Genomic DNA, 19,055 nt, shown 5'->3' with positions numbered 1-19,055 from the left:
TGATGATGAGAGGAGGGGACTGGTGGTGGTGGTGGCAGTGATCGGGGTTGGTGGTGGTGGTGGTTGTGGTGGCAGTGATCGGGGTTGGTGGTGGTGGTGGTGGTGGTGATGGTGGTGGTGATGGTGGTAGTGATCGGGGTTGGTGGTGGTGGTGGTGGTGGTGGTGGTGGTGGTTGTGGTGGTGGTGGTAGTGGTAGTGGTGGTGGTGGTGGTAGTGATCGGGGCTGGTGAGGGTTGGTGGTGGTGGTGGTGGTGGTACTGAGGGCTGGTGATGGTGATGGGGGCTGGTGGTGGTGGTGATGGTGATGGAGGTTCGTGGTGGTGGTGGTGGTGGTGGTGGTGAGGGGTGGTGGTGATGGTGGTGAGGGCTTGTAGTGGTGGTGGTGGTGGTGAGGGCTGGTTGTGGTGGTGGTGGTGATGGTGGTGAGGGCTTGTAGTGGTGGTGGTGGTGGTGAGGGTTGGTGGTGGTGGTGGTGGTGAGGGCTGGTGGTGTTGGTGGTGAGGGTTGGTGGTGGTGGTGGTGAGCCTTGGTGCTGGTGGTGGTGAGGGGTGGTGGTGGTGGTAGTGGTGGTGGTTAGGGTTTGTGGTGGTGGTCGTGGTGATGGTGGTGGTTAGGGCTTGTGGTGGTGGTGGTGGTGGTGGTGGTGAGGGGTGGTAGTGCTGGTGGTTAGGGCTTGTGGTGGTGGTGGTGGTGATATTGCAGCCGTTTGTGCTACCACACTGCTAAGCTGGGCCGATGGTGAGATGGGCTGGAAGGTCGGCCATGATGGATGACGCGATTACCCACACAGATTACGCCATTGAGAGAGAGAGAGAGAGAGAGAGAGAGAGAGACAGACAGACAGAGAGAGAGAGAGAGAGAGAGAGAGAGAGAGAGAGAGAGAGAGAGAGACAGAGAGAGAGAGAGAGAGAGAGAGAGAGAGAGAGAGAGAGAGAGAGAGAGAGAGAGACAGAGAGAGAGAGAGTTTTTTCCCCCATAACATAAAACCATCTGACCTTCCGTACTATCAAAATTAATGGGGATAAGACCAAAAATACTGAGACGTATTAAATATTCCTTATAATACGATATACAAACCTTTGATTCTCTGACAGCGGAGGGTTTATCTGATATAAAAAGTCTGCTATTGGAATAAATTAGAAATCTCTTAATGATGATGATGATGATGATATTATTATTATTATTATTATTATTATTATTATTATTACTAATCCTACTACTACTGCTGCTCCTACTACTACTACTACTAGTTCTATTATTATTATTATTATTATTATTCTCTGGTACAGGTACCTTTCATAGGGAAGAAATCTACCTAATCTAAGCCTGGAAAATAAATTCCTATACAGCAGCCAATCTCACCTTTCAGTTTTAAATCTATCTATCTATCTATCTATTGCCAGACGCCTCAATCCCGTTTGGGGTGGCCACAAACAAATCGCCTCCAAGTCGCCCTGTCCCCCGTCATTTCACTGCCCTGCTTCCAACTCACACCCCCCTCTTTCATATACCTCTCCACCCCATCCCTCCATCTCATCCTCGGCCTCCCCCTCCCTCTTCCCCCCTCAACCTCACTCACATACACTCTCTTCGTCAGTCTTTCACCCTCCATCCTCTCCACATGGCCAAACCACCTCAGTGTGTTCCTCATAACGCTTCCTATCACATCCACACCCACACCACAACGCTGTTTTATATCCTCATTCGTCAGCCTGTCTCTCCATGTGACTCCACACGCTCCTCTTAAATAACTCATTTCCACTGCTCTCACTCTTAACTTGTGACTTCCAACAACGTCCAATCTTCACTTCCATACGTTAGAGTTGGTATCACAATACTGTCATGTAGTAACTTTTTCACTTCCATGCTCACTTCCTTGTTTCTTATTACTGCTTTTAAAGAACCAGCAACCTTTCTTCCCTGCTGTACCCTTTCAAGCACTTCACCCTCCAAACCTCCATCCTTACTCATCACACTACCCAAGTACTTAAACGTACTCACATTTTCCAATTCCTCACCATCCAACCTCGCTGTACACTCACTGACTTCACCTCTCACAAAGACCATCAGTTTACTCTTCCCTACATTCACCTTTAGATTCCGTTTCTTACACACTCTCCCAAACTCATCCACCAAGCCTTGCAGCTCCCCTTCGTCTTCACTCAACAACACAGTATCATCTGCAAACAACAGTACAGGGAGTTTCCAAACACTATCCTCTCTCACCAGGGCCACTCCAACATCCACTACCCTACCTTGTACCTCTTTTATTACCCCATCCATGTACAGATTGAACAACCATGGAAACATGACACATCCCTGTTTCAACCCAACTTTCAAAGAGAAAAATTCACGTAGTTCATCATCCACACGCACTGCAGCCTTCGCACCATCGTACATACTCTTCACAGCATTGAACAACTTCCCATCTACTCCATATATTCTTAACACTTTTCACAATCCTTGTCTATCCACCCTGTCATATGCTTTCTTCAAATCCATGAAAGCCGCATACAACTTCTTTCCCTTCTCTAGAAACTTTTCCACTAAAGATCTAAGAATGAATATCTGATCTACACAACCTCTTCCCTTCCTAAAGCCTCCCTATTCTTCTCCAACTAATTTCTCTGTTCTTTCTCTAACTCTGTCAATAAGTATCCTACCATACAATTTTCCTATTATACCAAGAAGACAAATGCCCCTATGATTACCACACACTTCTTTTTCCCCTTTTCCTTTGTACAAGGGAATAATTATACCTGACTTCCAATCCTCTGGGACTCTACCTTCCTCCCAGGCCAATCTGCACATCTTCCACATCCATTCTACTACTATCTCTCCCCCATGCTTCAGCATTTCACCACACACTCCATCAATTCCTGGGGCATTCCCCGATTTAACTTTCTTCATTGCTTCCACAACTTCTATCCTACTGATTTCTTCCTGTCTTCTCACCTCCCTCCTTCTCCCAGCCATTCCCCAGCCACTTATACTCGCATTACTTCCATCCTCTATGTTCAACAATTCTTTAAAGTGTTCTCTCCATCTGTTCACTTTTTCTCCCTTCTCCACTAGTAATCTACCAGTTTTAAATGGTATATGTAATTGCATTTCTATTCCATTCTATTTCTATTTCTATTCCATTCCATTTGTTTCTATTTCATTCTATTTTTTTTCTATTCCACTCTATTTCTGTTTCTATTCCATTCCTATCTCTATTCCGTTCTATTTCTATTTCTGTTCTATTCCATATCCGTTTCTGTTCCATTCTAACTTTTTCTATTCCACTCTATTTGTTTCTATTCTATTTCTATTTCTGCTCCATTCTATTACTATTTTTATTCCATTCTATTTCTATTTCTATTTCCATTCCATTTCTATTTCCATTCCATTCTTTTTGTTTCTATTCCATTCTATTTCTATTTCTATTCCATTCTATTTCTGTTTCTATTCCATCCTATTTCTATTTCTATTCCATTCTATTTCTATTTCTATTCCATTCTATTTCTGTTTCTATTCCATTCTATTTCTACTTCCATTCTCTTTCTATTCCATTCTATTTCTGTTTCTATTCCATCCTATTTCTATTTCTATTCCATTCTATTTCTGTTTCTATTCCATCCTATTTCTATTTCTATTCCATTCTATTTCTATTTCTATTCCATTCTATTTCTGTTTCTATTCCATTCTATTTCTACTTCCATTCTATTTCTATTCCATTCTCTTTCCATTCTATTTCTGTTCCATGCTATTTCCATTCTATTTCTGTTCCATTCTATTTCTATTTCCATTCTATTTCTATTCCATTCTCTTTCCATTCTATTTCTGTTCCATGCTATTTCTGTTCCATTCTATTTCTATTCCAGTCTCTTTCCATTCTATTTCTGTTCCATGCTATTTTCATGCTATTTCTATTCCATTCTATTTCTATTTCATTCTATTTCTATTTCCATTCTATTTCTATTCCATTCGATTTCCATTCTATTTCTGTTCCATGCTACAGTATTTCCATGCTATTTCTGTTCCATGCTATTTCTATTCCATGCTATTTCTGTTCCATTCTATTTTTATTTCTATTCTATTTCTCATTCTATTCTATTTCCATTCCATTCTATTTTTATTTCATTCCTTTTCAGTTCCATTCTGTTTCTATTTCTGTTCCATTCTATTTCTATTCCATTCTTTTTCTGTTCCATTCTATTTCTATTTCTATTCCACTCCATTTCTCTTCCATCCCATTTCTATTTCTATTCCATTTCAATCTATTCCATTCTATTTGTCTCTTCTTTTCTATTTCTACTATTCCATTCCATTTCTATTTCTATTCTATTCTATTTCTAATAATTCTCCATTCTATTTCCATTTCCATTCCATCCTATTTCTATTTGTATTACAATCCATTTCTATTTCTATTCCATTTTATTTCTATTCCATTCTATTTCAATTTCTATTCCATTCTATTTCAATTTCTATTCCATTCTATTTCTATTCCATTCTATTTCTATTTCATTCTATTTCCATTCTATTTCTGTTCCATTCTATTACTATTTCTATTCCATTTCTATTTCTATTTCTAATCCATTCCATTTCTATTCCATCCTATTTCAATTTCTATTCCACTGTGCTTCCTTTCTATTTCTATTCCATTGTGCTTCCTTTCTATTTCTATTCCATTCTATTTCTATTTCTATTCCATTCTATTTCTATTCCATTCTATTTCTATTTCTATTCCATTCTATTTCTATTCCATTCTATTTCTATTCCATTCTATTTCTATTCCATTCTATTTCTATCACTATCTCTATTGCATTCTATTTCTATTTCACTGCATTTCTATTTCTATTCCTTTCTATTTCTGTTCACATTCTCTGCTACTGTATATTCTGCCTTCATTATAAAGTCAATACAAATTGGCTTTCCCAGAAGCATACCTGCCCCACCATGTTATTCTTAGTGGAAGGATGGGTGGATGGATGGATGGATGGATGGATGGATGGGCGGGTGGATGGGTGGATGGATGGATGGATGGATGGATGGATGGATGGGCGGGTGGATGGGTGGATGGATGGATGGGTAGGTAGATGGGTGGATGGATAGGTTGATGGGTGGATGGACGGGCGGATGGGTAGATGGATGGATGGATGGATGGGTGAATGGATGGATGGATGGATGGATGGATGGGTGGGTGGATGGATAGATGGATGGATGGATAGATGGATGGATGGATAGATGGATGGATGGATGGATGGATGGATGGATGGGTGGATGGATGGGTGGGTGGATGGATAGATGGATGGATGGATGGATGGATGAATGGATGGATGGGTGGATGGATGGATGGATGGATGGATGGATGGGTGGATGGATGGATGGGTGGATGGATGGATGGACGGGTGGAAGGATGGATGGAAGTGTGGTTAAATGATTGGATGCCGGTGTTCTGTGTGTGTGTGTGTGTGTGTGTGTAAATAGATATATGGATGGATGAATACATTGATATGAGAGAGAGAGAGAGAGAGAGAGAGAGAGAGAGAGAGATAACAACACTCGCCTTAGTCTTCACTGGCATACACTCAATCTCTCTACTCACGTACCCAAACCCTTCACATTATATAGCAAACCAGAGGTGAGGTGGGGGGTCCTGTACCGTAGTGGTTAGAACATGAAGCCCGCAATTGGTAAAACCCGAGTTCAGATCCATCTATCTATCCAACTATAGCCCGACGCCCTAATCCCGCAAAGGATGGCCGCAGACAAAAAGCCTGCAAGTCGCTTTGTCACCCACCAATTGTCTGCCCTCCCCCCAACTCACTCCTCCCCTTGTAATCTATGACTTATTAAAATCTTTCTCCAAATTTGTTTCCCCTGTGTCACTGTTCATCCTGTAGTAGAATTATTTTGGACTTAATGTAAAAATAAACTTGACTATCTTATGTAAAAATTCTATGGGAAAATTGTGACTTGGAAGAGCAATATGACCTCCTTAACGACCTTGATTTAGTCAGTAGATATTACTCCAGTCTCCTCCCCTTCTCCTCTCCTCCACCCCTCCTTCCATAAGCACGAGAGACGGCATTTCCTTGGAGGGTGGAAGTTGCCTGCCTTGAAAATTTTCGTTGTTGCCCTGATTTCCAAATAAATACAACAAGACAAGGATAGCACACGAATATATGAGTGCATGGTTAAAATGGATTTAATTTTAAGTAAGTTACATGCTTGTAATTTCATATCAGATCTGTATTGCCAAGAAAACTAATAGCAATGAACACGTATCAGAAAATATATATATAACAAAGCATTTTACCCTCAGTCCCTCAAAATTAAGAATACCTGCTTAATAATGTGACCATTCGAGTAACTCTAAACATAATTAAAAAAAAAAAATCAGTGCACCAAGAGAAGGATTTGTCCTGAAAAACCCACATAAAAATTTGTCTAGTCTTGAGGGGCTGCCAGACCCACCCCCTCGTACACCTATGCCCCCTCCCTCCATTTTTTATTACCTGTGTCTATTTGTTTGTGTGTCTGCGAACACGATATCTCCAAAAGTTGTTATCGTATTTCAATGTGATGTGGTGGATGGGTGGGCAGTGGGTCAAGGAAGCGTTGGTTAGAGTTTGAGATGGATCCCAGTTCCGAGATAGGAATATATCATGAACTTCATTGGTGTTGGCAGGGGTAGGTGAGCTCTGAGATTTAGTAACAGACCAGACTATGGCCGCAGAATTAATTTATTTACTATGTGAGATCGTAAAAATATTCATCTGGTAGGAAACACGAATTATAGGAAAATATCTTTTTTTTTTTTTTTTTTTTGTAGCTGGAGGAGGTATGCACTTTCTGATGCTTTTCATTTACATTTTATTTTTTCTTTCCCTCTTCCGTTCTTTTTTTCTTTTGCTTTGAACGGAAGGCTTGTTTTTTTCGTGTATTTTCCACGTGCGTTTATAAACATTTTCCAAGACTGACAGCAAAAACCTTTTACCTGTATTCAGCAACGGGATATGGACGGAAATAAATGAACACATCAAACGCAAAATACATGTGTGGCGAATTTCTGGGCAGTTCCATATCACGCGTCACTCTGCGGAGACGGAGTAGTTACTGTCAGAATGATTCATGACTATAAGGGTTCAATATTGGATCTTTGTTCTAAAAGGGTATAATTTAGTTTCTCTGGTTTGTTTCATTAAAACTTAGGTTAGTTGTAGTTCACTGGTAATGAGGCTGTTCGGAGCACGGAAGTAAATTATACGTTATTGTGGATCTTTCAAATGTAGTATGTTTATGTATACTTATTTTGTATTTTGTAATTTTCGGAGTGTGATTAGTTATTATGAATTGTATGATACTGCTTCAATTTCTCCATTGTACGAATCAAGGGAAGTGAGGTGGTGACTGTGAGCTGGGGTGTGGGCAGTTGATCAGCAGCACTGGTATGGAAAGGACATAGCAGCTCTTCACGTGAAGTGTGCCCTCGACTCGCGACTTTCCCTCCCCGCTGTGACACTTGTGAGCCTATGGTGAGGATGGAAACTCCTGCATACTGAGGAAGCTCTAAACTCTGCCCACACTGCCCTCTTGGTCTACAGCAGGTGTTAGCATAGAAACACCTGCGGACATGCTACCTGCTTCTCAGTCACCACTCTCTTGATGGTCTGTTCTCAGTAGGGTTGTTATGTCACCAGTAATGTGAAGCAGTGTTCCTAAGGTTACTTCACTTGTAGTTTACTTTCTTATGCTTAGGATTAAGTTAGGATTGTTATAATTTTGTGAATAAATTATATTCTCCAATTTACATTTTCCTAGCCCCAGTGTACAAATGAATGATGGGTCATTTCCAACTGTGAGACTGTGAGTAGTAGTAATAGTGCAACTCTGGAATCATGGTAGTCTTCTTTCACATATGAGACTGTTTCCGTAACTTGGCCATGACAGTTACTTGATATATGTAACTTCCTCAATAGCCAGTCAGGTGTTGGACGCCTTCACGTGGTGGTACTTATATGACTGGGCGGTGGAGCTGCCTGGTTAGACAAACTTCCCTCCATCCTCTCTCTATCCCCCGAAGGATGGTGGGCTGAGGAAGAGGGATAAGTTTAGTCTGTAGGCCATCGGGTTCACGTTTCAGATGAACCTGGGGTTACTACTACTACTACTACTACATCAACAACAACAACTACAACCACTGCTATAGCCATCACTACATCTACTACTACTACCATTACTAACACTGTTACTACTCCTACTACTATTACTACTACATTTTTCTCGTTACATCCGAAGGGGGGCGCCCAGCATACCCAGTTGATGTAATGCTACCTTCAGATGACTCTACACTGAGTGACAAACTAAATGATTCCTTGTAGACCTGGAATCCGTTTAATACGCTGGGTGGTAACCATACAGCCTAATAAACACCCGGTGGACTAGTGGCTAAATGAGCTCAAAGATGTCACCTACAGGGGCATGCATCCGAGGATTTGTTGGGATTTGATGCTTATATACACTACTCAAGGACTAACGACTGGTCACTCCCTCTACCCCTTCCAGTACAATGACCTAATGTGTATTTTACGACTGCGTTCTCCGGGAGATGTATTCAGCTTAGGAGTGTCACAGGGTTTTTAAGAGTATACAATATTAAAGAATAATATTCAATAATACTTGATAGCAGGACAAAGAATTGACTTGTGAAAATCAAGCAATGATTACTTTATGCCGGCTTACTTCGCCGATTCTCTAAGGACGAGAATTTATTTACTTTCTCATCAGTACACAGCAGAGACTAATTACTCACAAATGCTGTTTATTAGTACTGCTAGCCTCACGAGAAAGTGACTCCACCCCTGATAATCAATAACTAATGCTATTAAAGATAAACAGATTCTTGCTGGTGCATTAACTCCAAGTCGGCACAACGGATTTAAGTTAATACAAAAGGACTGGCCTAAGTACCAGTTATGAATAATGCAAAACGTTTATGCAAACTAGGAGCTGCAACTAGAATAAGCTTAATATGGAAAATAAAACACGAGTTTACATTACATTAAGCTCAAGAAAAAGAACTGTTAAATTTATTGATTACAATGAAATAAATTTACGTTACATGTTTCAAAATGAATTCAAAATAAGGAGATCGCACTCACTCTCTCACTCAAAAGGTAAATTCTTAAACCTAGGAAAAACGAAAAGAAAATACTTGTCAGAAAAGTGGACTAAGCGGATGACTGGGCGTCGTTGCTGAGGAAGGACGCTGCACACGCTGAGCCTCTCGCCAAATCACACTAGGTGGGAATTCAGGAACTGGACAACGGCGGCACTGCTACACACTGGGCCCAACCTGCTTCCACGGCGCTCAGATCTTGACTGATTCAAATCGTGAGAGAGAGGCGAGTGTCGGGCCGCACTTGCTAACGGCCAACGAGTGTGAGCGATACACACACGTAATATCACTCAGCGGAGCTGCTAACATCGCGCATAAGGACGATCACTTATGAAACAGTGAAAAATGTCCTGAAAACATTCCCGATCGGGTGAATACGTAGCGGTTGACTGAGTGATACACACTGGGATTCCACTAGAATTCGCGGTTTCCCACCAAAGTTTAATGTCACGAGTCTATTCAAATTCTTAATCGCGCCAACTCGTGACAAGAAGAGACTTTTTGAACTGGAGGAAGTAGAGATAAAAAGCCTTTTATTAAATATTTTATTCCCAGGAAACTCTTCGAAACCAAAAATAAAACTGTAGACAATAATATAATCGAAAGAATCTAAATGTGTGAACTAGTACTCTGCTGACGGTGCAAAGGAGGCTCGCTGATACACTGATTTGCAAAGAGAACTACCATTAGCAAAAAATATGAAGGAATGGATACAGAAAATTAAGGAATAACAGCAATTGCTGGAGCTAAAATATAATAAACTTTCATATGCTTTATGGTAAAATTTGTTTGGGTGAAATACGGTAGCTTTTCTAATCAAGGATATTCTCTCTCTCTCTCTCTCTCTCTCTCTCTCTCTCTCTCTCCAATATCCCACCTTCAGTCCAGTTCATTTATGCACAAAAATTCCTTCCCTCTCACAATGGCCTCAAGCACTTGTATAATTCATTGTCTATTGTCTCACCCAACACTGTTTTGATTTCATTCCACTCGCCTACTTTTTATCACTTCCTCGTGCTCGGTATGGCTTTTGCTTGCTTTCCTCTTGTTTTCCTTTCATCTGCACGGCTTTGGGGAGGTCGGTTTGCCTTAGTTTCCCTCCATTTTGTCCTTAGATGAAGAATTAGGGAAAGTTACAATGCACACAAACAGGGCGGATAGAAGGGCAAATTTTCACCTTGTCCTCGTCGCTTTGTTAATGAATTTTGGCGATTGTGCTTCTTGGAGGTGTGTGTGTGTGTGTGTGTGTGTGTGTGTGTGTGTGTGTGTGTGTGTGTTTTATTTCTGTGCTTCGTTTACAGCACCATACACTGTCCAGGCAAAAAAAAAAATGAACACAGAAACAATTGCTTACTGTCCCGTCACAACAGTTTCTGTCCCTCTTGGACCCTCTCTCAGTTTATGTATGGTATGTTTAATCTCCCTGTCCCCTCCTTTCCCTGTTTTCTTCAGTGTATATATATTAGACTAAGGGAGACTCACCTGAATCCGTGACGTCTAAGGAAGTGAAATAAAAAGGGGTGATAATGCTTTCCTTGTTGGTCAAATGCTTACCACTTTCAACAGGCTCCCGCGCGCACACGCACACGCACACACACGCACACGCACACACACACACACACACACACACACACACTAACCTTAAATATAGTGGCAGGCAGGTGGGAGTCGTCCTCTTCTAGCACGACCACTTCTGCCAGGTCGTTTGTGAAGGCGGGAGGGTTGTCGTTCACGTCGACCACTGTTACCTGTACCATAGAGTGTACCACGCCACCCCCTGCCTCACCACGTACCACTAGCTCGTGCTGTTGGCGAGAGAGGCAAGGCTATGTTATGCTATGTTATGTTATGCTATGTTATGTACCATAGAGTGTACCACGCCACCCCCTGCCTCACCACGTACCACTAGCTCGTGCTGTTGGCGAGAGAGGCAAGGCTATGTTATGCTATGTTATGTTATGCTATGTTATGTACCATAGAGTGTACCACGCCACCCCCTGCCTCACCACGTACCACTAGCTCGTGCTGTTGGCGAGAGAGGCAAGGCTATGTTATGCTATGTTATGTTATGCTATGTTATATTATGCCGTTATGCCATGTTATGTACCATAGAGTGTACCACGCCACCCCCTGCCTCACCACGTACCACTAGCTCGTGCTGTTGGCGAGAGAGGCATGGCTATGTTATGCTATGTACTGTTACGCTGTGTTGTGTTATGCTGTGTTATGTATCGTGCATTCTTCCACCCGACCTCCTGCGTCACCACGCACCACTAGCTTCTGCTGTTGGGGAGAGAGGCAAGGATATGTTATGCTATGTTATGTTATGTTATGTTGCTATGTTATGTTGTTATCTTATGCTATGTTATGGTTTGGTATGTAATGCTATGTTGTGTTGTTATGCTATGCTATGATATGCTGTGTTAGATTATGCTATGTTATTATTCTATGTTATGTTATGCTGTTATGTTATGATGTGTTATGTTATGTTATGCTATGTTATGTTATGATATGTTATTCTGTTATGTTGTTATTCTGTTATGTTATGTTATGCTGTGTTATGCTATGCTGTGTTATGCTATGCTATGTTATGCTATGATATGTTGTAATGGTACGTTATGTACCAAGCATTGTTTCACCCGTCCCCCACCCTCACCACGCACCACGAGCTGGAAATGGTGAGGAAAGAGGCAAGGGTATGTTATGCTATGTTATGTTATGCTATGTTATGTTACTGTATGTACCTTGCATTCTTCCACCCGACCCCTGCCTCTCCACGCACCGCTAGCTTGTGATGTTGGGGAGAGAGGCAAGGTTATGTTATGCAATGTTATGCTAAGCTATGCTATGTTATATTATGCCATCTTATGTACCGTGCATTGTTCCACTCAACCCCCTGCCTCACCACGTACAACTAGCTCGTGCTGTTGAGAAGAGACAATGTTATGTTATGCTATGTTATGTTACGTTGTTATGTACCACGTGATCCCCCTGCCTCACCACATACTACTAACTCGTGCTGTAGGGGAGAGAGGCAAGGTTATGTTATGTTATGTTTTTGCTGTTATATTATGCTGTTATGCTATGCTATGTTATGTACTGATCATTTCACCACCTGACCCCCTATCCCATCCCTGTTGAGGAAGAGAATCAAGGCTACTGCTATGTTATGTTATGTTATGTGACGCTGTTATGTGATGCACTGCTAGTACATGCTGTTGAGGAAATGGAACAAATATTAGCTTAGGTTAGATTAGGTTAGATAAGTTTAGGGCACGTTAAATGAGAGGTCTGGTTCGGTTGCGTTAGGATTCATTAAGGTCATGATTGGTGAGGTTAGGTTAGGTTTGGTTTGGTTTGGTTTGGTTAGGTTAGGTTTGGTTTGGTTTGGTTAGGTTTGGTTTGGTTTGGTTTGGTTAGGTTTGGTTTGGTTAGGTTTGGTTTGGTTAGGTTAGGTTTGGTTTGGTTAGGTTTGGTTTGGTTTGGTTAGGTTAGGTTTGGTTAGGTTAGGTTTGGTTAGGTTAGGTTAGGTTTGGTCTGATTAGGTTAGGTTAGGTTAGGTCAGGACAGGTTAGACTGAATTAGGTCACCTGATGGAAGGTTTGGTTAGGTTAGGTGAGGTCAGGTTAGGTTAGTACAGGTTAGAGGGAGTTGGATCAGCTGATGGAGGGTTCGGTTATAGTAGGTTAGGTTAGGTAAGGTTAGATCAGGTGATGGAAGATTAGGTTGGGCTTGGTAGAGTAAGGAAAAGCAAGGTTAGGCTGGGGCAAGGTAGGTCTAAGGGCCCGGACACACTTGACCCCAAACATGTGATCGACAAAACGAAACGAAGCACCGGGTTAGAGCTGCTTCAATATTCGAGTCTGAACGTTGGATGGCCCCCTGAGCATCGTTTCCTCTTGACGATCACATGTTCGGGGGCAAGTGTGCCCGGGCCTTAAAGAGGTGAGGTGAAGTCAGGAGGGAAGTGAAATGAAGTGAAATATGCGACGTGAGATGATTTGTGAGATGAGGCACAAGATTATTAGCTGGGGTTTAGTAAAGCGAGGTTTAAAAATATGGCATGAAAGAGAGATGAGATGAAATACAGTAAGATGATGTGAAATACATTGAAAGTAGATTAAATAATGTGAAACGATTGGAAAGAAAGCGAGATGATATGAAATGTAGTGAGATAATAGTGAGATAAGATAAACAGTGAACGAAACCCACTGAGGTGAGGACAAAACAGTAATATATAAAAAAAAAGTAAGATGCAATGATGTACAACGAAATGAGAAACAGTGAGATAAAGAAGTAGGTTCAATGAAATACTATGAGGAGAGGTGAAATAAGTCAAATGTAATCGGATGTGACATTAAGTAGGTTAAGTGAAATGAAGAGAAGTGAAATACAGTGAAATGAGGTGAAATACACTGAGATGGTAAGAAACAGTGAGATATGTGAAATGAAAAACTCTGTAGCTTTCTTTCCTGTAACTTAATGAAAGAAACCGAAAATGCTGTGACTCTCCATTCCATTGCACTTCTTCGTGACAAGCATCCGATTCTAGTGATACTATATTGCTATAGCTAAGCACTCGACGTGGTTTTAGGCCAAGTTAGAATAAATATGACTTAGAAACATTAACACCTCAGCTAAATTTCTAAACTTATATCCAACCGTTGCTCCCATTCTGTTCTGTATACAAAATGGGAGATTATGGAAATCATCTCTGTATTTCCCACTGTTTATGACCCTTACTCTTATCGGTTAAAGAAGCTCCGTAACTCCTATTCCTATGCGATTTATTTTGCTTCCTCTCCTATTCTGTTAAAAATTCTTCGTGTCCTATTCTGTGCAATATACATCCTTCAAACATAGCCATACTTTGCATATATAGCGTCTAAGGGGCTATTAACCAGCCGTATCCAAAAATAAATCGCTAAGGAAGAGGTGTTAGGGAGCCTCCTTACCAGACGGGAATACAGGGTTATCGGTCTCTATCACAGGAGAACAAATGACATGGACAGGATTTTAATTCATTTTAGTGAGGCATCTTGCAGGGAAGGGATTAAAAAAAGCGATTATCTACTTCCAACTTGAAAATCTATCCAAATCAATATTATACAGAGATAACATGAGCAAATAAATATATCTTACTTGAGAGAGAGAGAGAGAGAGAGAGAGATTAAAGCTAAGAATTGGCTGGAAAAGACTATTTAAAGTGAGGCGTGTATCTTGACAGGGGGTATGGTGGGTAAATATAATTATTATAAAGGCTTGATTTATGAACGAACAAAAAGCATTACAAAACACACACACACACACACACACACACACACACACACACACACACACAATCATCAGCAACACAACTACATAAACAAATCAGTATACTATTAATATTAACAGACAAATACACAAATATAAACATGTAAAAATTCATAAACAGAGAGAGAGAGAGAGAGAGAGAGAGAGAGAGAGAGAGAGAGAGGACCATGACGGACTGTCCATAGATTTCGTGGTTGTCATGGAGATCAAATTGGAGATATCTTGAATGAAAGCCAGTGTTTCCGATTCTCTCTCTCTCTCTCTCTCTCTCTCTCTCTCTCTCTCTCTCTCTCCCTATCGAATAACACAAATCATTTCCACCCAACAGCATACAATGAGTGGTTCGGAAAACTGCAATTCGAGAAATGTATGCAATTACTGGCTGAACAATGCATTAGAGGGATTTATTGCCGTGGGCCATTATTTCAATTTTTATGTCAAATTGGGCATGGGTGATTTTTTTTCTTTTTTTTCGTTTTTTTTTTTTTGCTGTTACATCTCTCTCTCTCTCTCTCTCTCTCTCTCTCTCTCTCTCTCTCTCTCTCTCTCTCTCTCTCAACTTATGTATGTATTCGGATTTTCCTGGATCGCAAGCACACACACACACACACACACACACACACACACACACACACACACACACACACACGGACGCACTTTGATCTACTCGTATTTCCACAATCTCTCTCTCTCTCTCTCTCTCTCTCTCTCTCTCTTTCTCAACGTATGTATGTATCCGTATTTTCCAGGATCACACACACACACACACACACACACACACACACACACACACACACACACACACACACACACACGGACGCACTTTGATCTACTCGTATTCCCCCAGTCACCCTCTCTCTCTCTCTCCTTGATATAATTAGCAATCTTCAAATTATAGTTCCTGGAAGATATATTTTTAAATTAAATCTCTTAGGTATTCTTTAGCTTCATGTGTGATTTTTCTACCGTGTATCTGTCCTCATTTGGGGGGAAAGGTATAATTATTATTATTATTATTATTATTATTCAATCAATCAATCAATCAATCATTTCCTGTGGCACCCCACGGGATGCATAGCGCCTCAATGAACTCTCTCCACCAATATTTGTCTCTTGCCATCTCCTTCAGGTCCCACCAACACTCCTCTCCTCCTTCTTTTTTCATTGTCCTCAACCAGGTTTCCCTCGGCCTACCTCTACCTCTTCTTCCTCTAGCAGTCCACTCTGGTACATCCTGTATTAAACTACCTTCTTTTCTGTACATGTGCCCCAGCCACTTCCAGCGAGACAGTCTCACATATTCATTAACTGGTTCCACTCTCGTAATATCCCTTACTCTTTCATTTGTAACTCTGTCTTGCCACTTTACCCCAAGAATCCTTCTCAGTATTTTATTCTCAAATCCTAATACTTTCTGATCTGTTGCAATTGTACTGTACCATGATTCATGCCCATAAATTAAAATTGGTCTAACCATGGACTTGTAAATTTTCACTTTAGTATGTGCCGAAAGCATATTATTATTCCAAACAGATTTCAACATTCCAACAGCTCGCCAAGCCTGTCTAATCCTCTCCTCAATTTCATTGTTTAATGATCCATTAGATGATACAATCGTTCCCAGATATTTAAAGTTTTCTACATTCTTCACCACATTATTCCCAATTACACAATTGAATTGGTTCTCCACGTTCATATTAATAATTTCAGTCTTTCCACAATTTATTACCAATCCCACTTTTTCTCCTTCCTCCATCAGACAATCAAGCACCCTCTGCATCTCGTAAATACTTCCGCAAATCAGTACAATATCATCAGCATAGTCCAAATCCATCAACTTCTTATTTTCTTTCCAGTTAATTCCTGCACCTGTTCTCCTTACAACCTTTTTTCATAACATAATCCATAGTCAAAACAAACAACAATGGCGAAAGAACTCATCCTTGAATCACTCCTGACCTAACTTGAAATGGATCACTCAAAGAACCACCCACCATTACCTTACAAAAAGTACCTTCATGCAGGCTTCTAATAATATTTACAAACTTTTCTGGTATACCATAGAATCTCATAATTTTCAACACAGCTCCACGTGAAACACTATCAAACGCATTTTCAAAATCCACAAAACACATACTAAGTGGCATTTTCCTCTCATTAGCTTGTTGCATTAGATGCCTTACAATAAGAATCTGATCATTACAACCTCGACCCTTTCTAATAATAATAATAATTATTATTTTATTATTATTATTATTATTATTATTATTATTATTATTATTTTATTATTATTATTATTATTATTATTATTATTATTATTATTCAACCCTTTCAAATGTGACAGCAATTTCGTTTATTCTACATAACTCCAGAGAGAGAGAGAGAGAGAGAGGAAGGGAGAAGACTTTAACAGGAATACCATAAGTACTGGACCTACCCAGGGGCGGGACTAGAAAAGCCTATGTCACTGAGTTACAGACTGAGAACCTATTTGATATTAGCCCTCTCCAGCTCCAACAATATCTGGAGGAGAAATAAAAGGGCCATCCTAGTATCCCCTAAGACGATCACCGGAGCCTTTATTCGTTTTCACAAAGATTCACAAGGAGAGATTAATAAATACTTTGAAAATGTTTTGTGTATATGATTCACTCTAAATAAAATAAAATAAATATGCTTTTGGAATCAGGTTTTGGGTTAGGATCACTCATGAAATATTCTTAAGTTTAGCTGACCCTGAACCCTTCCACCAAGTGTGAAGAAAATCAGATCAAAACTGTCCTCGTTATTTAGTCGTAAAATAACCACACAGGGGTCGACTTTGTGTCCCCTGAACGCTGACTAACTGGCCTGAAGATTAATGCCATCTCCTCTGCCACACCCTGAACATAAATACAATCCTGGGTACATTGTTATCCCGGCAACACAACGCTGGTCCAGGAGGCAGAGGTCTCTTCTGCCACACCCTGAACATAAATACAATCCTGGGTACATTGTTATCCCGGCAACACAACGCTGGTCCAGGAGGCAGAGGTCAGCAGCAGGAAATATGGCTGGGAAGCCACTTTGCTCGCGTGGCTTCCTTTATAAAGTTTGGATTTTATGGGTTTTCTTGATAGTGTTTTCCTCACCCTCCGAAAAACTTCACTGCGTATATATATATATATATATATATATATATATATATATATACATCAGAATATAGCTTCACAGCCTGCTTCCAAGGCCCATTAGTCCTCCTGCACCTCCACATGTCACCACTTCGGCGCTAACATCCACCGTCCATACTGAGTACATGCTTGGGCTGTCTCATACAGGACTGGTGTACTGGTATTAGCGGGGGTATTTTTACATGTCGGCGGGTCTTGTGGTAGATCAGTAAAGTCTAATTTTATGAAATTCAAACCCTTAAACTGTTCCCTGACCCAGCGGGGATTCAAACCTGAGTCAGTTAGGACTGCAGGCCACCTCTCTACCGATTCAGCCACTGCCTCCCGCATGTAACTTTTTTTTTTTTTTTTGTAAACAAGGAACTTTTTTATCTGGAGGCTTTTTGCAGCCAAGCCGTCCCCAAACCAGCCAACACATGATGCTGGAATCCTGTAATAGCACAAAGAACGCCGTGATTCTCGATATTCACATTTGTCTCCTCTGTTGCTGTTTTTATAATAGTTACTTCTAAAACGACTGAACCATTTACTGTAGCCTACTTTGATTTTTTGCAATTATTTTTTTCTACCTAGCTATGGTTCTTGAAAATTAGATTAATAAAGCAAGTCATTAGAGAAAGGTCAACCCAATTTTGATCCGAATTAGACCAAATACAGTGGAAGGGTTAGGGATCAGGAGAGGATGGAGGAATTCACTTTTTTAGGATAACGATAAAAATAAAAATAACGAGGTAAAGTTAAAGATTCGGTCAATTAATTCAATTTTTATTTGACCTGGACCGAATTTGGTGGATGGATAATGGAACTGCGATTAAGGAAGCTCCCTAACACCTAATCTTTACCGATTTATTTCTAGATACGAGTGGCTGATATAATTTTGTACGTTATTTATGCAGAGTACGGTGATAATAGAAAGATCTTAGTAACGAAGAAGAGAACGGCAAGGTGTAATAAGCAAAATAAATTGCCTAGGAAGAGGTGCTAGGGAGCTTTCTTACTCGACGAGAATACGGACCAAAGAAAGAGGGCAAGGTAAATTTTAACACGTTTCCTCCTATCTGACCCGTACTTGGTGGGGGGGTAGAGGGTCAGGGAAAAGTGAAGTATGGTTAGAGGTCATGATTAGAGAGAGAGAGAGAGAGAGAGAGAGAGAGAGAGAGAGAGAGAGAGAGAGGCGGAGAGGAAGAGGAAGAGGGAGAAGGAGAGGTAGAGGCAGAGGCAGAGGTCAGGAAACTCCTTAACACATTTTCCTAAGCCACTTGTTTTGTTTATTACACGATATTGCCCCTTTCTGTGTGACATAAATCCTTCTAATATCGCCATTCTTCGCATAAATCACATACAAAAGGATATTAACCTCTCATAGCCAAAATAAATCGCTAAGAAGGGGGTGTTAAGGGATAAT

At 40.7% G+C, this 19,055-nt stretch overlaps 1 protein-coding gene across 1 annotated transcript in view; it reads right to left on the bottom strand.

The window, feature by feature from the left end:
• LOC145391942 (uncharacterized) overlaps nucleotides 1–19,055 on the bottom strand; it is a 204,183-nt gene that overhangs the window by 107,178 nt on the left and 77,950 nt on the right. Inside the window, exon 4 of the mRNA XM_080266431.1 lies at nucleotides 10,808–10,972. Coding sequence (XP_080122557.1) covers nucleotides 10,808–10,972 — 165 coding nt within the window. The remainder of the gene's footprint in view (nucleotides 1–10,807; nucleotides 10,973–19,055) is intronic.

Source organism: Coenobita brevimanus, chromosome 20 (genome assembly GCF_032717465.1).
Source record: "Coenobita brevimanus isolate Jiangsu-jjx chromosome 20, ASM3271746v2, whole genome shotgun sequence".
In the NCBI taxonomy this organism is placed as follows: Eukaryota; Metazoa; Arthropoda; class Malacostraca; order Decapoda; family Coenobitidae; genus Coenobita; species Coenobita brevimanus.
This window is presented reverse-complemented; position numbering and strand designations above follow the sequence as displayed.